Here is a 20,937-nt window from a genome sequence, read left to right as displayed (position 1 = left end):
AATACATACAATAAAAATATTAACAAAGGAAGGAAATGTCAACTACGAAAAGTCAATTTAAACACTGCTTCTAAGGACACTCTTTGTTTACTAAAAGCTCAAAGTTTTGCATTGGCTTGATTACTTTGTGTAATCAATTTAAATAATTTATTATTTAATTTAATCCCTCACATAGCAAAATAGTGAAAGTGCAGAGGAAACCAGGGAACCCAGTGTTAGGACACTTCTTTTCTACTTCCATTTTTCACTTTTTTTCTCCAGTAGGAATCGAACACACTACTTGCCGCGTTTAGATACAAAATATAATATTTACGTATATAAATAAATTTTACTAAAGAGAAACTGATGTCAAGTGAATGCATGATATTATTATACACATACATAACCGCCGATAATATTTGCAATTATAGCTAATAAGTGAAAGCGATTTTTCCAGTTTTCTACAACTACAGATTTACGTGGGTATCTAGAAAACATAAGTAATATTATTCATCCACCTTACTTTATCGTTAATAATTTAAATTAGTATTTATATTCAAAATATGGGTCTATATCTCCTATATCTATAGTAGTGTAGGCAGTGGGGATCTCGTCTAGAAACACCATGTAGTAATGCAGCGTAACTAAACACTGTGTTTTTTCCGTTACGAAAACGAGGAAATGAAAATAATTCATTACATCCACGATATCGAACCTGCAATCTTCCTCTCGAATAACTTAATTTGAATGTAATAATAATACATTATTATTATTTTACAACAAATATAAATATAATTTTACAGTATTTAAAGTAAACAAAAATAACACTTTAATATTCAACCCTGTTGGCTTTCCACTGGAATGAAATGACGCGGCCCAAAGTGGAACAAAGCACGACATGACTCTATAGTGTTATTACCAGAAGTGTCCATTTAGAAAATTGCTTGTGAGGGAAAATCAATTATAAAGCGAAAACGCCCGAAAAAAATTACAATTTCGTTAATAAGTTTTTTAAGTTATTGTTTTCAGGAGTTAAATGTAGTTTGGCTTTGATTAATATATTATACTAGCGGATGCGCGCAGCTTCGCCTGAGCCAATCGGTGGCGATTTAAAGATTTTTCCATGCAAACTTTCAACCCCTTATTTGCACCCTTAGGGGGATAATTCTAGAAAACTATGAAACACGTGTTCAATTAAATACTTTTAAAAATCTAAATTTCAAATTTTATAAAGATCGGTGCCAATTTAATTTTTTTTCCATACAAAATTTTAACCCCTATTTCACCCCTTTAGTGTTAAAATTTTTCAAAATCCCTTCTTAGTGGATGTCCAGATAACGAAAGTAATCTGTCCAAATTTCACGTTTCTACGCACAGCGGTGACGGCTGTGCGTGCGTCTTACCTCAGTCAGTGAGGACAAGTCCTTTTATATATATAGACTAGCGACCCTATTGCGGCTTCGCCCGCTTTTACTACTGGATTATTCATATAATGTATGTTTGCAAAGCACTTAAGATAATGTGAAAATTAATTAAACCCCTTATGCAACCCGCATTTTCGTAGTTTCAATAAGGATTTTCCAATTGTTTTACACAGCAAGGATTTTTTAGTAGGTACCGTAATTTTATATCTGTGATACTAATCTTTTCAAGTACTTATTAAAATATATTTAAATTACTATTTTTAGATAGTTAAATGACATTAAATAATACATTCAACTCGAATTATCCAATACGTGCAAACGCATCTAAATCTTCGTTGCTATAAAGGCAGGCGGGTTTTTTTTTCGATCTTGTGGTTAATGCTGAAGAGGGTATTCTGTCTCTGATGAAAAGCAAGCACTACGTGGCTGCCTGTGACGAAAATTAAATAGAATGCATCGGCCGGGAATTGAACCCGGGCTGCCCGCGTGGCAGGCGAGCATTCTACCACTGAACCACCGATGCGTGTAAGGCAGGCGGGCGCGGCGGACTCGCTTGTATAAGCATAACGTCGCGAGGCGCGTTTCGCAGCAAGGATTTTTTGATATTGTAACAACTTCTAAAGTACTTATTAAAATGAAAAACAGAAAAGACAGTTTTGATCTACATTAAATGGCCAACTAATATGCTTATTTATATGCTGAGAGTAAGGGATAAGTGAAACTTAACTCGATACAGTTGATGTGTGAACGGCGTGATGTGTCAATAATTAAATGCGTTTTTCTCTAAAACTATTCGCAATTTCGAAATATTTTAAAAAGCAAATTTTATCTTCGTTTAACGTAGAAATTTAATAAAGTATTTTAAAGGATAAGGATTAATACCATTATGGAGAAATATCCCTCACAATAAAAAATATATTTAAATTACTATTTTTAGACAGAAATATGATCACTACACGTTATTCTTAAAAGATACGAATATGCCATCGCGGACTTTTTTGTAGATCTTATTAAGAGGAACAATACTCCAGTACATTTTCATGTAGTATTTACCATTAAAGCAGCGCATGCGCCAAAGTGTCTCAGCGGGTAGGACTTTATACACATTTATCGTATTTATGTTAATTTACATAAGAATGTACAAATAATAAACTATATATAAACCTTCCCTGAGAAATACTCGACCTTATGGTGAAAACCGCATAAAAATCCGTTGGGTGGTTTAGAAGAAGAAGAGTTAGAAAGTTCAGACAGACACAAAAAGCGACTTTGTTTTATAAGATATAGGATATAGTATATTTATGGTATTTTACATTTGTGGAGGTGGAGAAAACGTAGTGATTCTCTGTTATCCTTATTATATTGCAGTTATATTTCGTTTTTTAGCTTCAGGCTGTATACCTCATATAGCTGAGTCGAGGGTGATGACCATACACTCCATCCCCAATTTTTGAGACATTGCTTATTGAGTGAAAGAAATCCACGGTGCAATTTGTTTTCTTACCAGGCAGAAATGAAAATAATTCATTCCCCAGAGTGAGAATCGAATATCACAACCATCACGTTTACACTCAAATGAATAATAAATCCATATTCAATTACCACGCAAAAAGAAAACTTTCAATAATTACATTTTTACGAAGTCATCAACTTAGAAATAGCAAATTATGATGTTATTACACGAACGAACCTTTCATTAGGAGATTGCCTATGTGGGCTGAGAACTCAATTAAAATGTAACGTATGACGCAAAATGTCACCTTCAACCTATGGCGGAATGGAGTTATAGTCATTTAATATGAATTCAAGTATTTTAAGATATTAATTTGATTATTTTAAAAGAATTTCTTTAAAGAAAAAGAAAAATAGAAAATAGAAAGATGCTCAGTTTCGTTTCCTATTCGGGGAATGCGAGCTGGGTGCTGCGTCACTCAACATGCAATGCCTCCAGAATGTCGTGGATAGTGGAGAGCGGAGTGTTTTACCACTAGGTTTCCTCTGCTTACTTTGGTAAATGAGATATACAACATTGATTTGCTCTAGTGTTGAGGCAAATCTCAATAAATAAAATTGTGAAATATTTCTATTTCCTCTAGTGGGTATCGAACCCACTGTAGACCTGTCGTGCTTACAGTCACACGTTTGTGCTCCTGTACACATGATATAATCTATATATATAAAATCGAAAGGTCATTCACTCATCACGAAATCTCAGAAGCTACATGTGCTAGGAATCACAAATTTTGCATAGGAGTTATTTATAGGACGTAAGTGCTCGCTAAGACGGGAATTTGCAATATTCGACTTCTAAGGGGTTGTTTTTGGGGTCGAAAGTTTGTATGAAACTTCGTTACTACAAATGCTAGCAGTCTCAAATTTTGCATAGACGTCACTAGGACGTAGTCATGGAGACAGAAATTAATAATAACATAGTTCACGCGGGTGAAACCGCGAGCGGGCCGCTAGTTACAATATAAAATTATTCGTATGTATTATAGCGAAATAATATACGCATTATGAGAGTTAAGTTACATATTGATTTGGGGTTTTGGTAAATATTTGTCTATTATCATGTTACGATGCTCGATAGGTAATACATATTTAGTATGTTTAAAACATTATACGTTGCTATAATGGCATAGTTAATTCGCCTTTGATTCTATACGTGTTGGTTGTAGGTTCGATTATTGTTTAGAAAATAAAAATGATATATAAAGCTCATTGTTAGTTTTGGTCACCGAAAAAGTAATATTTCTAAACTATTTAAATAATTAGGACTGCTTTTATTCTATAGGAGCTGGAAAATGAAAAAAAAATTAAAAAATGACCCCGAATAGAGATTATATCGAACCTACAATCATCACATGTCCATTCAGACACTGTTCCACTGCGTCGTGATGGCCGTTTGAAAGAGATGTGGATATGAAAATATAGACCATGTATGTATGTATATATGTCTTTAATAAGCAGGCTTAGGTTTAAATTTAACTTAAGAAATCTTCTTCTTAGAAATATTCAGTGTAGAACAGCTTAAAGCTTTTCGCCGTATAGTGTACAGAATATAGAGTAGTGTTTCGCCGTATAGTGTAGGTACAGAAGTAATATTGACAATACACTCCGTTAGCCCACGGAGCTTAACGTCGCCTTTTGTCTTGTGCACAGGTAAATGAAAATAATTAATTTCTTCTGATCGTAAATTAGCTTCACGCTGAATCCCTGAGCAGAGGGAACCTAGTGTTGAGACACTACGTTCCCCCCACTTTCTGCCGAATTCTGGAGGCAATGATAGGAGGAAATACTGTAAAATGCAGTTCCATTTACCACGATATACATTTTAAAATAATTAATCTTTTCTCGAATTAAATTCGTTTCAGGAAATTTTGTTAATATAAAGTACCATTTTTAATTTTATATTTCAAAATAAATTAACAAAATTATTTTAAAATTAAGCTTAAAAATGGCGTTTTTGTGGACATTTAATTTAAAAGAAAATGTCATTTTAATTAAACATTTTACGATGAAAGCGTATTTTGATAAAATTGTATTTTTTTTTAAATTCTTAATTATTTCCGCGTTGTTTTATTTTTGTGTTCATTATTTATTCATCCCTGAAACGGCTTGTCCGATTTTGATGACCTTTATCGTATATAGATTGGTGTTTAAATAATAAGTACTTAAGTAATGTTTTTTTATTGAGATCTAAGCTTCTAAGCGCCAAATGTATATATTTATCAAAAAAAAATCCAGCTTCACGCTGTATCCCGCACACAGGGGTAGGCAGAGGGAATCTCGTGGTAAGGCTCCGTTCCCCACTTTCCCCCAAAATCTATATCCATTCGGGGCACTAAGCTCTTTACAGAAAAAAATATCATTTTGGGGAAAATGTAGAGAGTAGTGTCTTAAATAGTAGGTTTTTTTCACTTAATTTGCTATTCCAGATAAAATCTAAGAAAACAACGTTAACAGAAGTACTTACCTATGAGAGAGGAGCAACACCGTCCGACTGACATTTTGTGGTTTATCTGCAACGAAAATAATATTATATATTCAAATAGTTCAATGTTAAACATTTATTTTAGAGTTAAAACGTTCTCATGCTATGTAAGTATAATTATATATTTAATTTATTCATTTGACTTCTGTAAAAGATTTCATACTAAATTTAGAAATTGTTTAATTAGATGTGTGTTTATGGGTTTAAATCTCATAAAAACCGTGTGAAAGTAAATGATTAAAAATATTATTCTAAATCAGCTTCACACTGTATTCCGCACAACCAGAATAGGCAGAGGGAATCTAGTGTTATGATACTCCGTTCTCCAATTTCTGCCGAATTCTGGAGGCATTGCGTGTTGAATGGTAGAACTCAACGTTGCGCTTTCCTTGGACACCATAGCGAAGAAATGGAAATATAAGCGTAAATAAATATTTCACTTCCTCGAGTGGGAATCGAATCCACAACCGTCACGTTACAGTCGCACCCTTGTGCCGCTGCGATACGGCGGCCTCGAAATATTATTCTATTGTGTATAAATTTTAATTTTAAATTAAAAATGTTAACACGAATAAGTATATAATAATATTCTTTACGTATTATTCTTATATAGATTTAGTTGTCATACTAACTTGTAGCCTTAACAATACCCCTAATTAAGTACTAACAAGGAAAACGTGATATTAATCTTGAATACCTCCCCTAATCAAATATAATTATTACAATCCAGCAATTAAGGGGTGGTTCCAATTATATACGGATATATTTGTATAGACATAAAATGGCAGAAACATAAGATAATGAAACGTTGATTAATAATTTTGTGAATATATGCTTAATTTCAGTTGGTTTATTTCTAATCAGATGATCAGCTTCACGCTGTATTCCGTATATAGCAGGGTAGAGAGAGAGAGAGAGAGAGAGAGAGACTAGTGTTAAGATTTTCCGCCGGTTTCTTGGAGACATTGTGTGTTGAGTGGTGGAACTTAACGCCACGCTTTTGTATCGACACTAGAAGCAATAGCTGATTAATATCTGATAAAAATATGTTATACTATTGACATACATAAAATAAAGGATTAGGAAAGAAAGGAGAAAAAGAAAATAAATTAGTTCTTTCTTCCAAATGAAAATCGACTCCCAACCATCTCGCTTGTGACAACGACGGCCTGACTTAAAAAGAAAATATAAAAAAATCTATGTTTAGCATATAAGCAAAACATTAATTTTCTTTTGTCCGTTCAACTTCCTTTCCATATTTTTTTTGCTGCCTATATGTTTGCTTTTTTTACTATCAATGATTGATGAGTATACCAACAATGAAACATGGCTAAGACCAACTATTAGTGTTTTTTTTGTGAACATAAATCGTTAAGATAGATGCTTTTCTAAACAGCCTTAAAAGCTTCTAAAAGTCTTAAAAGTCTAACAGCAATCTTTTTATTTCAATTTCTTTTAAATTTTTCTGAATATTAATATTTTTCTTTTAAAGAACACTTGTACTAAAATAGTGTAATTAATTTTTATAAAATCCAACTAATGAGAAACTTTTGTGAGAGTTAAAAATATTATTTTTGTTTCTCTTTGACCCACTTTCGAAAATTTTCTTTAAATAGCCCATTCACCTTGTACTTGTGTACTTTAATATGGTAAATTATTTTTATTTGGTTTATATTATAACTAGTTTTACACGCGGCTTGATTCTCTAAGTAAAATGGAAATAAGTAAGAATTGCATAATGCTCTCGGAGGCTCTACCGTTTTCTCTCTCTTTTTTTTATGTTAAAAATATTATCATATAATAATTATTCCATTATGATTTAGATATTTTAAATAATGTTTTTCTAGTAATATTTATCTTGTACGCGCTATGCTATTTACTTAGGAAAAGTTAGTTAAGCTTTGGAACTTTCGCTTTCCGTTACACTGAAGTAAATTATAAGTTCTATTTTAAATATTAATAAAAGGTTTTTGATACTTTCTTATATTTTAAATAATAATATTCTTATTTAGACAAATTGAATAATTTAATATTATTTAAGTGTAAAATTATTGTATTTTTCCTAATTTCCTTTTATTTCCTTTTATTGCTTGTTACAACTTATTTTTATTGATAGCATATAAGAACAAGCATATTGTTCCGCATCTCATGCAATTAACTAAAAGTCAAACAAACTCGAATTACTCAGAACATTCCCATCTCAAAGAGGAAGCAAACCTCATAAAATACCATAAAGACATAATAAAGAAAAACATTGCAATAAAAATTCTTTTTTCTTAAGGCCAACCGATTAACATCTTGAGAATTCTTCTTGCAAGTGTCATTAGATACGATCATACAATTACTATTATATATAAAGTGCGTTTTTATTGAAATATATCTTCAATTTCTCACGTTCTCGTTGCATCAGCGATGGTCCTCGGGAAAAAATAGTTTTGCAATTGCAAGAATTGCAAGAATCGAGAGAAAGTCTCGATTATTTACTACGTAATCGAATACTCCAGACCGGATCGTCTGTTGACGCCTTAAACGGTGGTGGAAGTATGTTTCCTTCTGTTAAGTTGATATCGTTGATATAAGAGTGGATAAACCATTTTTGATTGGTTTATGTTGAAATGGTTTTAGTTATTGGAAAATATATGAGATAAAGATTTTTTTAGATTTAAAAACAAGAGGGGATTTTTTTAGATTTAAAAACAACGGGTTTCTTAAAATTGCATTAGTAAAAAATGTGGAAGCTTTTGAATATAAAATTTGTTTTTATTTCTATTGAAAACTAAATAAAATATAACTTTACGTGTCATTTATTTTTTAATTTAAAATATAAAACGGCAGCAAAAACAAGAATTTTGTATTCGCTAACCTTTAGATTGTTTACAATTGTAGTAACGATGTAATACGTAATAAGTACTATGAACTGATTATATAAAAAACTGCATAATGTTTTATTACTACCAATTGAGAAAGTTAACAGTCTTATCAACTTTTCCTGCTAACTATAAGATTAAATTAAATCATCTAAGTACATTCTGTGGAGGCAGTCATGGCGCAGTTGCACGAGCGTGTGATTGTAAGCGCGACACTTGTAGGTTCGATTTCTACTCGAAGAAGTGACTGATTTATATATTTTTATTTCTTTGCTTTGGTAACATTGCAAAGCTATTTATTTATTGATTTCCGCTATTTAACACGTAATGCCTAGAGAATTCGGCGGACAGTGGTAACACCAGGTTCCCCCTTCATATACTGATATGTATAATATGAAGCAAAAAAAGTATATTTGTGTAAATATCTATGTATATACAAAGAAATTTTCACGCACTAGTCGTTATAGTGAAAGCTGTAAATTTTCACGGTAAATTAGGGATTTGAACCCAATCCCAGAAAACCAAATTACAAATATACTGTATACTACTTTTACTACTAAAAAACAGTTTACATTCTATTATATATTTATTTTTCAAACTTTTCAAGTGCATAATAATAAAAACAAAACAAAACTTAACTATTGAGTGACAATAAGACGAACTAGAAATACTCGTATATCTAGTTCTCATTTAAAACGAGAAGGTCGTTTTTTGTGGTATTTTGGTTCAATCAATGCAGATTGAATTTATTGTATCAGTTACCTACTTTATTGAAAATACATATTTTATTTAAAATATTCATTTTGTACCTACAAAGATAGATTTAAGTACCTAAAATTATGCATATTTGTTGAATATCACAACCGTGCGAGTGTATGCGAGATAGGTTGTGGGTTCGATTCCCACTCGAGGAGATGAAATATTTAAAATTTACATTTTTCCGCTCTGGTAACTAAGTAAAACGCGGCGTTAAGTTCCGCCACTCAGAATTCTAGAAATTTCAGACTCTAGAATTCCCCGGAAAGTGGGGTACGGATGTCTCTTAGCATAAGGTTCAAAGAATTTACCTATAGTAATTTCTTCGGATTTAAACACTTAGATCAATTTGCAAAAAGAAAACGTAAGTAAGTAAAAGAAATAGCCTCTATTCATTTAAAATAGTTTACTTTACTTTTTAACTAATGACGTTTTGATAGAATTGTAATAAGTTCTATAAACACAATTTTCCAAGAAAGAAAAAGAGAAAGAAAGAAAGAAAAGAAAATAAAATACAGTTTTCCTTGTAATCTCTAGGTATCAAAGTTCAGAGGTAGAACTAACATTGTATCTTTACAACACATTATGAAACAACGTAAATGAGTTTAGTAGAAGCTGTAAAATAATTTACAGACGGCACTAAATCGTTCTTAGAGGCTTTATAAAGTAATTTATGTAGAAATTCATATTCATTAAGGAAAACGTAAAGAAACAACTTAAAAGGAAAATCTTATAAAATATATTACAGTATATGTACTGTGTTGTATTATATTAATTTAGCTTTTATTTAGAACTAGCGGACCCGGACGCGGCTACGCCTGCTTGAAATATAAGAATATAATTTCTATAGAAATATAATTTCAATCTAGATGAAATGCTAAAAGTGACTATTATATTTATTTTCATAAGGATGAATATCAAAATGACGCGGTAACGCACGCGGTCGCGTAGCGACGACGGTTGTTATTAACATGGCAGAATAAATTGCATGTCAAATTAGAAAGTATTTTAATTTATTAGTATATATGTGTAATGTAATATTATATAGCCTATAGCACTTCTGAAGAATGCAGCTTTCATACAAAACAAAAACAAAGTAAATCGATCCAGTAGATCCAGAGATCTTAGCGTTCAAACAAACAAACAAACAAACAAACAAACTCTTCCGCTTTATTATATTAGTATAGATAGATTACGTGAATTTATATTATAACTAGCGGCCCGCCTGCGGCTTCGCCTGCGTGAACTACGTTATTATTAATTTCTGTTTCCATGAGTACCTACGTCCTATAAGCGACGTCCATGCAAAATTTGAGACTCCTAGCATTTGTAGTAACGAAGTTTCATACAAACTTTCAACCCCAAAAACAACCCCTTAGAAGTCGAATAATACAAATTCCCGTCTTAGCGAGCACCTACGTCCTATAAGTAACTCCTATGCAAAATTTGAGATTCCTAGCACATGCAGTTTCTGAGATTTCGTGATGAGTGAGTGACCTTTCGATTTTATGTATATAGATTTAGAGTAAATAAAGTGAACTTAGGGTTAATACATTCCGTTCTATACTTTACGCTAGAATCGAGATAATACACCACCATAATACGCTGTCCAGATAATACGCTTTGGTGTCGAGGCAAAACGCGGTGTTGAGTTCCGCCACTCAACACGCAATGCTTCTAGAATTCGGCGGAAAATAAGAAACGAAATATCTTAACACAAGATTCCAGCGTGAAGCTATAAAAACAGTAATTAATGAATATTATGACGATTTTCATGTACAGTACAGATTTCCCTACGAAAACTCCAATATTAATTACATCTAGTAACTAATACTTAATGTATTTACATAAATATTCGTATATATATGGTTTAACGTACTCTTGTAGACACGACTGTCTTAAGTAATTTGACTCTTCAAAGAAGGCCATTTTTAAGTAAATAAAAGTTAAAAATCTAATGTTTTTTAGATACAAATGATTTCAATGAGAATAATAAACATTATTACACTTAATAAATCCGTTCAGGGCATATGTTTGTTAAGATGACGGCTGTAGGTAAGCACGGCGTTGAATTCCGTTACTCAACATGCAATATATTAAAATTTCGACGGAAAGTGAGGAATGGAGAATATTAGGTACTCTCTGCCTTCTTTGCTATTAAAAAAAGTTAGAGAATCTCGAAAATTTAGCTGCGGATCATAGTTTTTTAAGACTAGGTTCCTTCTATCTATCCTGATATGAGGAAATTAATGATGAATCTAATTTTTGACCATAACTAGAAAACCATTTGAATTTCTCATACTAACTAAGACATACATAACATAGACATACATAACTAAGACACAAAAAAAAATAGAAAACAAGCAAAAAGTTACCATAAATATAATTGAAAAAGATGTTTCCGAAACGAATGTGAAGAATGAACGACACGCTCTCTCGCTAACAAAAACTGAACTAACTTTCACACTAGTTGGATAATTAAAAGAATGTTATAACAATACGTTATATCAACTATTATAACTGATAGTTAACTTTAATTTAACCAGATACGGTTATTAACTTACAAATGTAAAAAAAATGCGTTATAATATGTAGAGATGCTTGTTCCGCTTTGTATCAATTAGTTGAGGTAATCTATTGGGTGGGGAAAGGAAGTTAATAAATTTGTTATAATAATAAAAAAATGAATAAATGAAATTTATATATATAAAATCGAAAGGTCACTCACTCATCACGAAATCTCAGAAACTACATGTGTTAGGAATCTGAAATTTTGCATAGGAGTTATTTATAGGACGTAAGTGCTCGCTAAGACGGGAATTTGCAATATTCGACTTCTAAGGGGTTGTTTTTGTGGTTGAAAGTTTGTATGAAACTTCGTTACTACAAATGCTGGGAGTCTCACATTTCGCATGGATGTCACTAATAGGACGTAGGTACTCATGGAGACATAAATTAATAATAACATAGTTCACGCAGGCGAAGCCGCGGGCGGGCCGCTAGTATTTAATAATTTCATTTCTTCGCTCTGGTAACACGGCAAAGCGCTTCCAGAATTCGAAGGAAAGTAGGGGAACGGAAGTGTTTTAATAGGCTCAGAATCTTAACACTAGGTTTCCATGTTCCCTCTACTTACTATGCTAAATGCGGGTTACAGCGTGAAGTTAACAAATAAATATAAATTAGACATACATTAAAGCTATTCTCACGTTCCTAGTTCACACATTATGAAACAGCCATTATATAACTAAAGACTATTAGATTTAACATGAAGTGACGTTTTCGAAAAGTGCTAACACTTGTTATTTGTATGCCAGAGAAGAGTTTTCTAATTGATTTGTAAATTGTGAAGCGAATAGTGTTTAACGTTTTATTATGTAATTGTCAGTTTTAAATAATTCAATGGTAGACCACCCAACGACGTGGTATGTTTCACCAATGCTAGGAAAATTATAATTGTTTTAAAACTTGGTTCCCTCAGTTTTTCCTGTTATTTGCGGGAAAAGGGTATATCTTAAAATATATATAGTCAGATACAGAGAGAAATAGAAAAATATATCTAAAGTAAGAGGCATTTTTTTTGCTATAAATTTATAGCTTCTAGTAACAGGACCACATGTAGTGAATATTTTCTTTCTTGTATTCTTAATATTTGATTTATATTACTGTTGGACCAAATTGAATTAATGAACATTAATTTAGTTATTTTACTTTATCATGACATTATTAAAAATAAATATTGGTTTATTATATTTTTTTACTACAGTAAAAACTCGATCATCCGGCCCTCAGTTATACGGATTCGTGATTATTCGGACTCCGGACGGATTATTATGAGGAAATCTATGAAAATTTATATGTACGTAAATATGTATAATTCGTATGTTGGAAAATGTAAAAAATTCTTAATAAGCGTTGAAGGGTTCTTAACATTCGTTTATCCGGATTTTCGATTATTCGAATGATTTTCGATTATTCGAACAATAAATCCGGTTAATCGAGTTCTATGTAGCTCTAAGCTTAGATTTTAGGTCATTAGTTATATAATACAAGATTCCATGTTGAATTTAGCAACCATAGAATTGTTTTACATCAAGTTATTCTATTCTAGAGTGATGGGTGTCCACTCGTCATGTAACATTGCAAAATTAGTTTTGGATCAAGGTTCGCTTCATTTTATTACTTTATATCGAACGCTCGATGAATATGTATAGCTTTTTGGTAACTCTACATGCATTTTTATAATTTTATTTTAGTGTCAAATCACTCACTATTTAATAAGTGTATAGTGTTTTTATTTTAAACAAAAAATTTTATGGTATGTATAACTTCAAGTCCGGCGAGTCGAAACTTTAGCTTTGCACTTGTGTGAGTGTACACAAATAATACTAGCTGGAATGACGGCTTCAAGTGCTGCATCCCTTATTTGATGTTTTTAATTTACAACATAAATCATCATCACATACAATGTTTGTTATTATTAATAAGCTTCACGTATCACGCACATAGCAGGGTCGGCAGAGAAAACTTAGTGTTAAGACACTCCGTTTCCCACTTTCTGCCGAATTCTGGAGGCATTGCATGTTGAGTGGCGGAACTAAACGCCCCGCTTTGAAATATCTCCTTCTGCCTACCCTGCTGTATGCGGGATACTGCGTGAAGCTGTCCTTTTGGTAATCACTCACATAAAGGTAAAGCTCAGCTTACGCCTCGTGGATTGTACGTATAATGCACATCAAACTCATGGCAGGAAAATAGATCGGTTGAGATCATATCAATCAAAATCGATGGAATAAAGTTTGCAGAGAAGCAATGCATAATAAACATATTTGTAATGTCAAAACAAACATTCCTATTTAAGCCAATTCTGCTATGGTTCAATATTATTTCCTGATATAAAATAATTTTATGATTACAGAGAGCAGCAGCAGCCAGGGAGAGCACCAGGGTAAGGAGAGGGAACCCAGTGTTAGGATACTTTCGTTCCTCATTTTCCGCCGAATTTTGAGGGCATTGCGTGTTAGACCGAGATCCCAGGGTTCCCAGACCTATGTCATTTTAGCAAAGTTTATTATTTGTAACAAATAACTGTTACAAATAGTTCTTTAGGTTAATTGGAGAAGCTTATAAAAGCCATTTTATTGTAATACGAAAAAATAGTATTTTTTTGTGGATTTCAATAAGAAAAAGAATGTTCTACATAAAAAATTGTCGTAAAGCCTACTTTTATTACAGTGAATGTAACTTAGGATAACGAGAAAATAAATAGGACACGAAATATATTCGCAAATTATTTTAATTTCAACATTTTGTATAAAATGTAACAAAAAACAATCTTAGAAAAATTTTTAACAGTCTTTATTTTTCATACATTTTTTTCCTTTTACACGAGAATCTTGGCAATGTAGAATTATTCCTTTTAATATAAATCGTTCTAAACGCTTTTAGGCGTATGATTGCTGTACTTTGTTGTATAGAAAAATGGTTACGTTTTATAAAAGCTAAAATGTTCTTTAAATTTTAGTAGTCAAAATCAAATGTAAAATTTGTTTTTGGTATAAAATATTATATTACGATATATTCTTTACCTTCACGCATTATCCCGCAAAATAAAGAGAACCGAGTGTCAAGACAGTAGGTTATCTTTTTCCAGACATTGCATTTTGGGTGGCGAATTTAAAAAAAAAAATTAAACCATTCCACTGGACATCGAACCCATAACTATCGATTACATTTAAGCGGTCTCATCTTCAAAGTATCGTTCATATTTAAATTACGTTAAAATATATAAAAAAACTTTCAAAAATCATTCTTTTTAAATTTTGCACCTCCGAAAAGATCTTTGTAAAAAGAGAACCTACCAATAAGTCACATTTAATAATAAATAAAAAAATATGACAACACTATTAAAATATTTTTTATGAGCAAGTATGCAAAAAAAGTGGTACATCACTAGCTGAGTTGCATTAGGCATTTGCATATAACTGTTAGTCAATTTTGTGTGTATCGAATTAGTAATTAGATAATTCGTTTGACCTTACTTTATACGATTGCAGCCGTCTGTCTACATTTTTGTACTGAGGCCAAAGTATGTAAATTTTCTAGTAAATCTAAAACTAAATTCAATTTCTAATACCTTGATCGTGCCATTGATAAGGAATCTTGAAATTTTAATTTTATTCTTTTTGTTTTATTTATCTTTTTATCAGGGAAAAGGAAATTGAACCCAGTACCATCGTGCCGCTGAACCACGACGCGACGGTCTGAAAATTATATTGTTTTTATATTTGTACGCGCGAGATCTAGATATATCAACAATGCACCCTCAACGCCTTGTTTATATCTAATTCCGGTCAATTAAAAAAATTTTAAGCTCAAATTTTCTTCTAGTAGGAATCGAACTTCCTTAGTTGCAATCAACCACAAAAATTACTTACTAGTATAACAAGTAAATCCCAAAAAAAAATATAATTATCAAGAATATTTACAGATTAGGGCTTACTCTAATCTAGACCTTGGTCTACTACATATTAAGCAAAATCATTTTAACCAAATCGACTCCACGACTACCCCCCTACAATTTATGAGTAAAATATCAGATTAGAACCCACTACCATCAAAGAGGCAGTAGTAATAACACAAGGAAGTGTTATCCGTTGGTTTACAAGCATAATTGTGCAACATGTTAGATAATAACTACAAATTAGATTTACTAATGCTTTAACACATAACGTTCGTAATCGTTAAATAAAAAATAATAGAGAAATTCACTAAATATTTAAGATGTTACTTCGTAATTATTATTTTTTACTACAAAATACCTACAATAGAGGCCGTCGTAGCGCAGTGGTAAGAACGTGTGACTGTAAGCGCGACAGTTTGGTTTCGATTCCATCTCGTGGGAATGAATTATTATTTATTAATATTTTCATTTCTTCCCTTTAGTAACAAGACAAAGGACTGCGTTAAATTCAGCGAGTATTCGATGGAAAGTGGGGAATGGAATGTTTTAACACTAGGTTCCCTCTGCCTACCTTGTTCATTATTACATAAAATAAACATTAAGTAGCACTGTAATAAGTTATATTATTCGATATTAACGAGAAAGCTTTCAAGTTGTATACATAAATGACTCTTTAGACTGTATTTATTACTGTCATTACCTATATTATGCTTTTCAATAGAGATAGAAGTGTTTCAATAATAAAAAACATATTTTAGTGTATATTTCAAATGAATATATTTTTATGATTAATGTCGAGTTTGGAAATTATAGGTGAGTGGAAAGTCAATGTGTTGGTCCTATAATAATTTGAGTAAGGCAAGGCAGATGGAAGCGAAGAGTGGAGTGTCTTGACACTAAATTCTTATTTTGACGACTGACTTATTCTTACTTTGCTTTTGACATAGAAAAACATGAGAAAAAAATCCTAAGCTGATCAATGTCATAATTTTCTACTTATTTAGACACATGTACGTTTTAGATGATATTACCTAATGCTGTAAGCTAACTAGAAAAATAAATAAAATAATATTTGAAATAAAACATCCCCCAATTGGGGAAAACTGTGCTTTTAAAATTGATCACAAAATAAAATAGAATATGGCAACTGCCAATGCCAATGGAATTACCGAGGCGTACTAAAACAGAGTTTATTTTAGTTTGAAACAGTTGGGTTGCTTGTTTAGTGTTAACTATGCGTATACACCTAAAAGTTCGTAACTGAAAATCTAAATTTATAGTTAAAATGGTGACAAAAGATTACAATTAAGGGATTTATTTAGATAATGGCCGGAGCAATTAGGTAATTTTGTTTGTTTTTGTGTTCATTTTACTTATATATTATTTTGAGGCTACAAGTGTGCGCCAGTAAACAGGATAAGTTGTGGGTTCGATTTCCATTCGAGGTAATAAAATGTTTTATATTTGCATAGAAAATGCAAGCTCTGGTATTTATCTGGTAACGATGGAAACTGAATAACGTTAAATACGGGATATAGCACGAAGCAAATTTTTTTATAATGATGTGTTACACTTAATTTTTATAGCTTATCTAAAAAATGTATGTTTCTCTTACCATCTAGGAAATGCGTAAGATAAGAAAAAATAGAAATTCCATGCTCATGCCATGAAGTTTTCCAAAGCTTTTTAGCAGAAAACAGTTAAGCAAAATTGTAAGAATCTTACTAATTCAGACGTATTATCTAAGAGTGCGTAAATTTCATTTCTTTTCAAGATGTAGATTGAATCATTAAGGTCAGGTCGTTAGGGCTGAGAACTTTCACTTTATCAAAATCAAGATATTCTTTTATTCATTTAGGCCATTACGAGCACTTTTAAGTCAAGTTGTATAAATATGTCAGTAGTATCCTACAGAAACCTACGACCAGCTCAGGAGGCAGTTCTGCTGACTGCTGAAGAGCCGGAAAATTAACAGTTACTATCATATAGAATAAGTTTTTATGTGCCATATTTTTACTTTCTCTACTTTGTCTTTGTTAAGATAAGACATATTATATATCGTATATACATATATGTATATGTTCAAATGGAATTTGAATTCGCTATTATTATCACGATTTACAGGTCAGTGAAATAAATCTTTTTTTTTCAGCTTCACGCTGTATCCCGCATATGACAGGGTAGGCAGAGGGAACCTAATGTTAACGTACTCCGTTCCCAAATTTCCGCCGAATTTCTATTTATTGCGTATAATTTTCGAAATATTGTGTGTTGAATGGCGTAAATCAACGCTAAAGTATATCAATTAGCATGGGTAAATGAATATATATTTAATATAATACTTCCCCCAAATTGGAATCGAACACACAACCATATAGAGAGACACTACCGCTCTCAATCGCTATCTTAGTATAAATTCACAATCAATACTAAAACTGGATCCGTTTACATAAATACCGACTTAATTAATCGAGATAGGGTAAAATAGACCTTAAGAAACAATATTCAATGTCTTGAAAGGTCATGTATCGCACAAGTAGGCATTCCAAACTAAACTAGGCTAGTTTTATGTATAAAATTAGATATCAGCTTATCTCATAAATAGCGTTTTTTATATTTTTTTTTATCATATATATCCACTCTATATCCCGCATACAGAAGGCAGGTCAAGGGAACCTAGCTTTAAGATCCTCCGTTCCTATGCTCTACTATATTTTCGATACGTCGCGTGTTGGACGTCACTTTTGGAGCTGATGGAATCATTAATGATGTTAAGTGTGTAACATTAATATAATAATTAGAGAGCTTTATGTAGTATAGGTTTATTTAATCGTCATATATATATACAACATTATTTTTGTAGGGTTCCGTACCTTAAAAGGTAAAATGGCACCCTTATAAGATCGCTTTAGTGGGTCTGTCCGTCTGTCGAGACCATTTATTTCGATATTACGTAGAGTGAAAAATATATAGTAAAAAATATGAGCATCAATGCTTTGTTTACATTAAACCAATTCTATTACAAACTTATCAATTTAATTAATTTCATAGAAAATGAGTACATACACCCGCAAACTTAAGTTTGTTACCTTTTAAAACTGAAATTAGTACAGAATCATCAATGGGCAAGTCGGATTCGCACTTGACCGGTTTTTTTAAAATAACCTTGCAAAATCCACTATGTTGACATTGACAAGTTCAAGTAAGATGCAAATTTTATAATAAAGAATTCGTATACGTACACTACACGTACGTATAGAAATAGTATTCAAGGGAAAACAAGAAAGTGCAGTTCGTTTTGCAATCTAGCCACTAATGTTTATAAATGGGACAGAAATTGGAAAGCAGAGTGAATCTTTATTATGTTCATTCTCGTTAATTATGGAGAAGGCTTTGTAAGCTTAAAAAAACAATACACACCAGCTACTATTAATTAGATATCTATATAATTAAAAGGTACATAAAAATAAATTTAAAAATTCAACAGCCAATCCCAACTTTCCGCTGAATTTACTCGTTATACATAAGGGGCGACGAAACATAACGGCGGGTTTTACTGTTTTTAAATTTATTCCTTTAGCCTCTAAATTCATATTTTATGAATTTTAAAATTATAAACTGGGTTTGATATTAAAGAAAAACAAAGAATGATTGAAAAGCAAAAAATGATTTGGGAACTGGGAAGACATGTTGAAGAAGTTTTAAAAGTCACTTAAGTTGTAATCTATAGTTATAATAAAATCGTAATGGGTTGGTCTGTACATATATAAGAAAAAATGTTATTTAAATGTTCATTTTATAGAACGAAAGCAATGTAAATTTTTTAAATTACATTTTTAATTTAAATTTAATAAATTTCAATATTCAATTTTTGTCTGCGTTCTGTGTTCACGCTTATTTCAGAAATGACTGAACCGATTTAAATACACTTTGCTCTATTGTATTTTAGCAAGTTTCTCAAAATATAATGCTCCAATCTGTTTATGAAATAAAAAAGTACATTTAATAATGCAGCTCGACAAAATTCCTATATATAACTGTTTTAAGTATTATTTTAGAAATTGTTTTTAAAATGATATTATTGACAAAGTAATACAAATTAATAAATAAATAATTATGTAGTTCACGCGGGCAAAGCCGCGGGCGGGCCGATAGTTAGTAAATATAGGTAAAGTAGATTTTAATGATAGTAGGACATACACACATGGTATGTAATATGAGTTGGGAAATTAGAGACTGGCTTGAGTCTAGGTATCTTTATAGTAAGTTAGGGACATAAGTTTGCAAGAAATTTCTTGTAAGCTTAAGAATTTAGTGTGTCCTTAGGTAGTGGTGGGAAAAGGGGGATAAGCGTATAAGAATTTCTACCTAGCTTGATGAGAAAATATGGCTTAGTAGTTTCGAACTAAGTTCAAACTTTATACGTTTTCTTAATATTTTTTTAAAAAATATTTTATTCTTCGTGCTTATACCGCTCTTATTGTTTTGCAATATTATAAACTGTAAAGAAATCTTCGGTTGAAGGGTTCAATTTTAATGACATATATGTCATTTAATATTTGTCTATTATGCTATGAACATATTTGAAAATGAATTATTTTTAAAAGCTCTATTATTTAAATAATTTATGGCTATTACAAAATATTTTAAATTTAGATATTTTTTTTATTTTTTAAAATAGAAAAATAGGTAAGTATGTTATTGACCAAATTTTATGGGAACCTATTATACCATAACAGTATTAGTTGTATAATAACACTATTTATTATTACATATTCATAATTTATCACACAACATTAGACAACTTTCACTATATTATGTTCTTGATGTGTGACATAATAAATATATGTTGCGATTTATCTATTATAAAACATATATGTAGACCTAGCAGAAACTTCTATAATTTCTAGAATAGAAAATAATCGGCAAAATCGGTAAAATATTTGTAGCTATAAGCGTAGGAAATTAATTAAATAAATAATAAAAAAAAAACTTACATTATTTATATTACAACTGGCAACACGCACTTTTTTTTTTTTTATTTTTAATTATTAAAAAGAACGTTTAAATATGCGTCGCGTTTGGTTCACGAAGTAGGACTGAGGAATCGTCGCAGGCGCAGGTGAATGTGAACGTCACTACCACTCTTGTTTCGCGTTATAACCCGACTCGGGAGAAATACGTTTCCTTATTACGAACCCATAATAATTGCTTGCCTTCTTAAATTATTCAGTTTATCATATATGAGTGTTGTGCATTGAACTTTGCGGTCTATTTGAGATCGATTGTCATGCCTCTCATGTCCCGCTCATTTTTATTCAAAGCCATATTCATATACATTGGTCTCTACTATAAATAGACTATTCCATATTATTATTTCCACTTACTAATAGCGGGAAAAGGAGAAAATCGGTTACCGTTAAATATTACGGTTTTGTAAAACAATATGAACAC

The 20,937-nt window shown here is 31.4% G+C and overlaps 1 protein-coding gene across 2 annotated transcripts in view; it reads right to left on the bottom strand.

The window, feature by feature from the left end:
* Positions 1–20,630, bottom strand: part of LOC146534813 (protein obstructor-E-like) — a 40,505-nt gene extending 19,875 nt beyond the window's left edge. The window contains exons 1-2 of one of the 2 annotated variants that reach the window (XM_085193731.1): positions 20,481–20,630; positions 5,380–5,425 (exon numbers count right to left, since the gene is read on the bottom strand). In XM_085193731.1, the coding sequence (XP_085049857.1) occupies positions 5,380–5,413 (34 nt within the window). In that variant the 5' untranslated portion in view covers positions 5,414–5,425; positions 20,481–20,630. Of the gene's footprint in view, positions 1–5,379; positions 5,426–11,395; positions 11,415–20,480 lie in introns of those variants that run through there. The other variant, XM_085193730.1, reaches the window with a different exon arrangement.
* Between the last annotated feature and the right edge of the window lie 307 nt (positions 20,631–20,937).

The sequence above is a fragment of the Heliconius melpomene genome, chromosome 11 (assembly GCF_056956725.1).
Source record: "Heliconius melpomene rosina isolate 202511_hmr_F chromosome 11, ASM5695672v1, whole genome shotgun sequence".
Lineage (NCBI taxonomy): Eukaryota > Metazoa > Arthropoda > Insecta > Lepidoptera > Nymphalidae > Heliconius > Heliconius melpomene.
The sequence above is the reverse complement of the archived record's forward strand: the minus strand, read 5'-3'. Positions and strand labels throughout refer to the sequence as shown.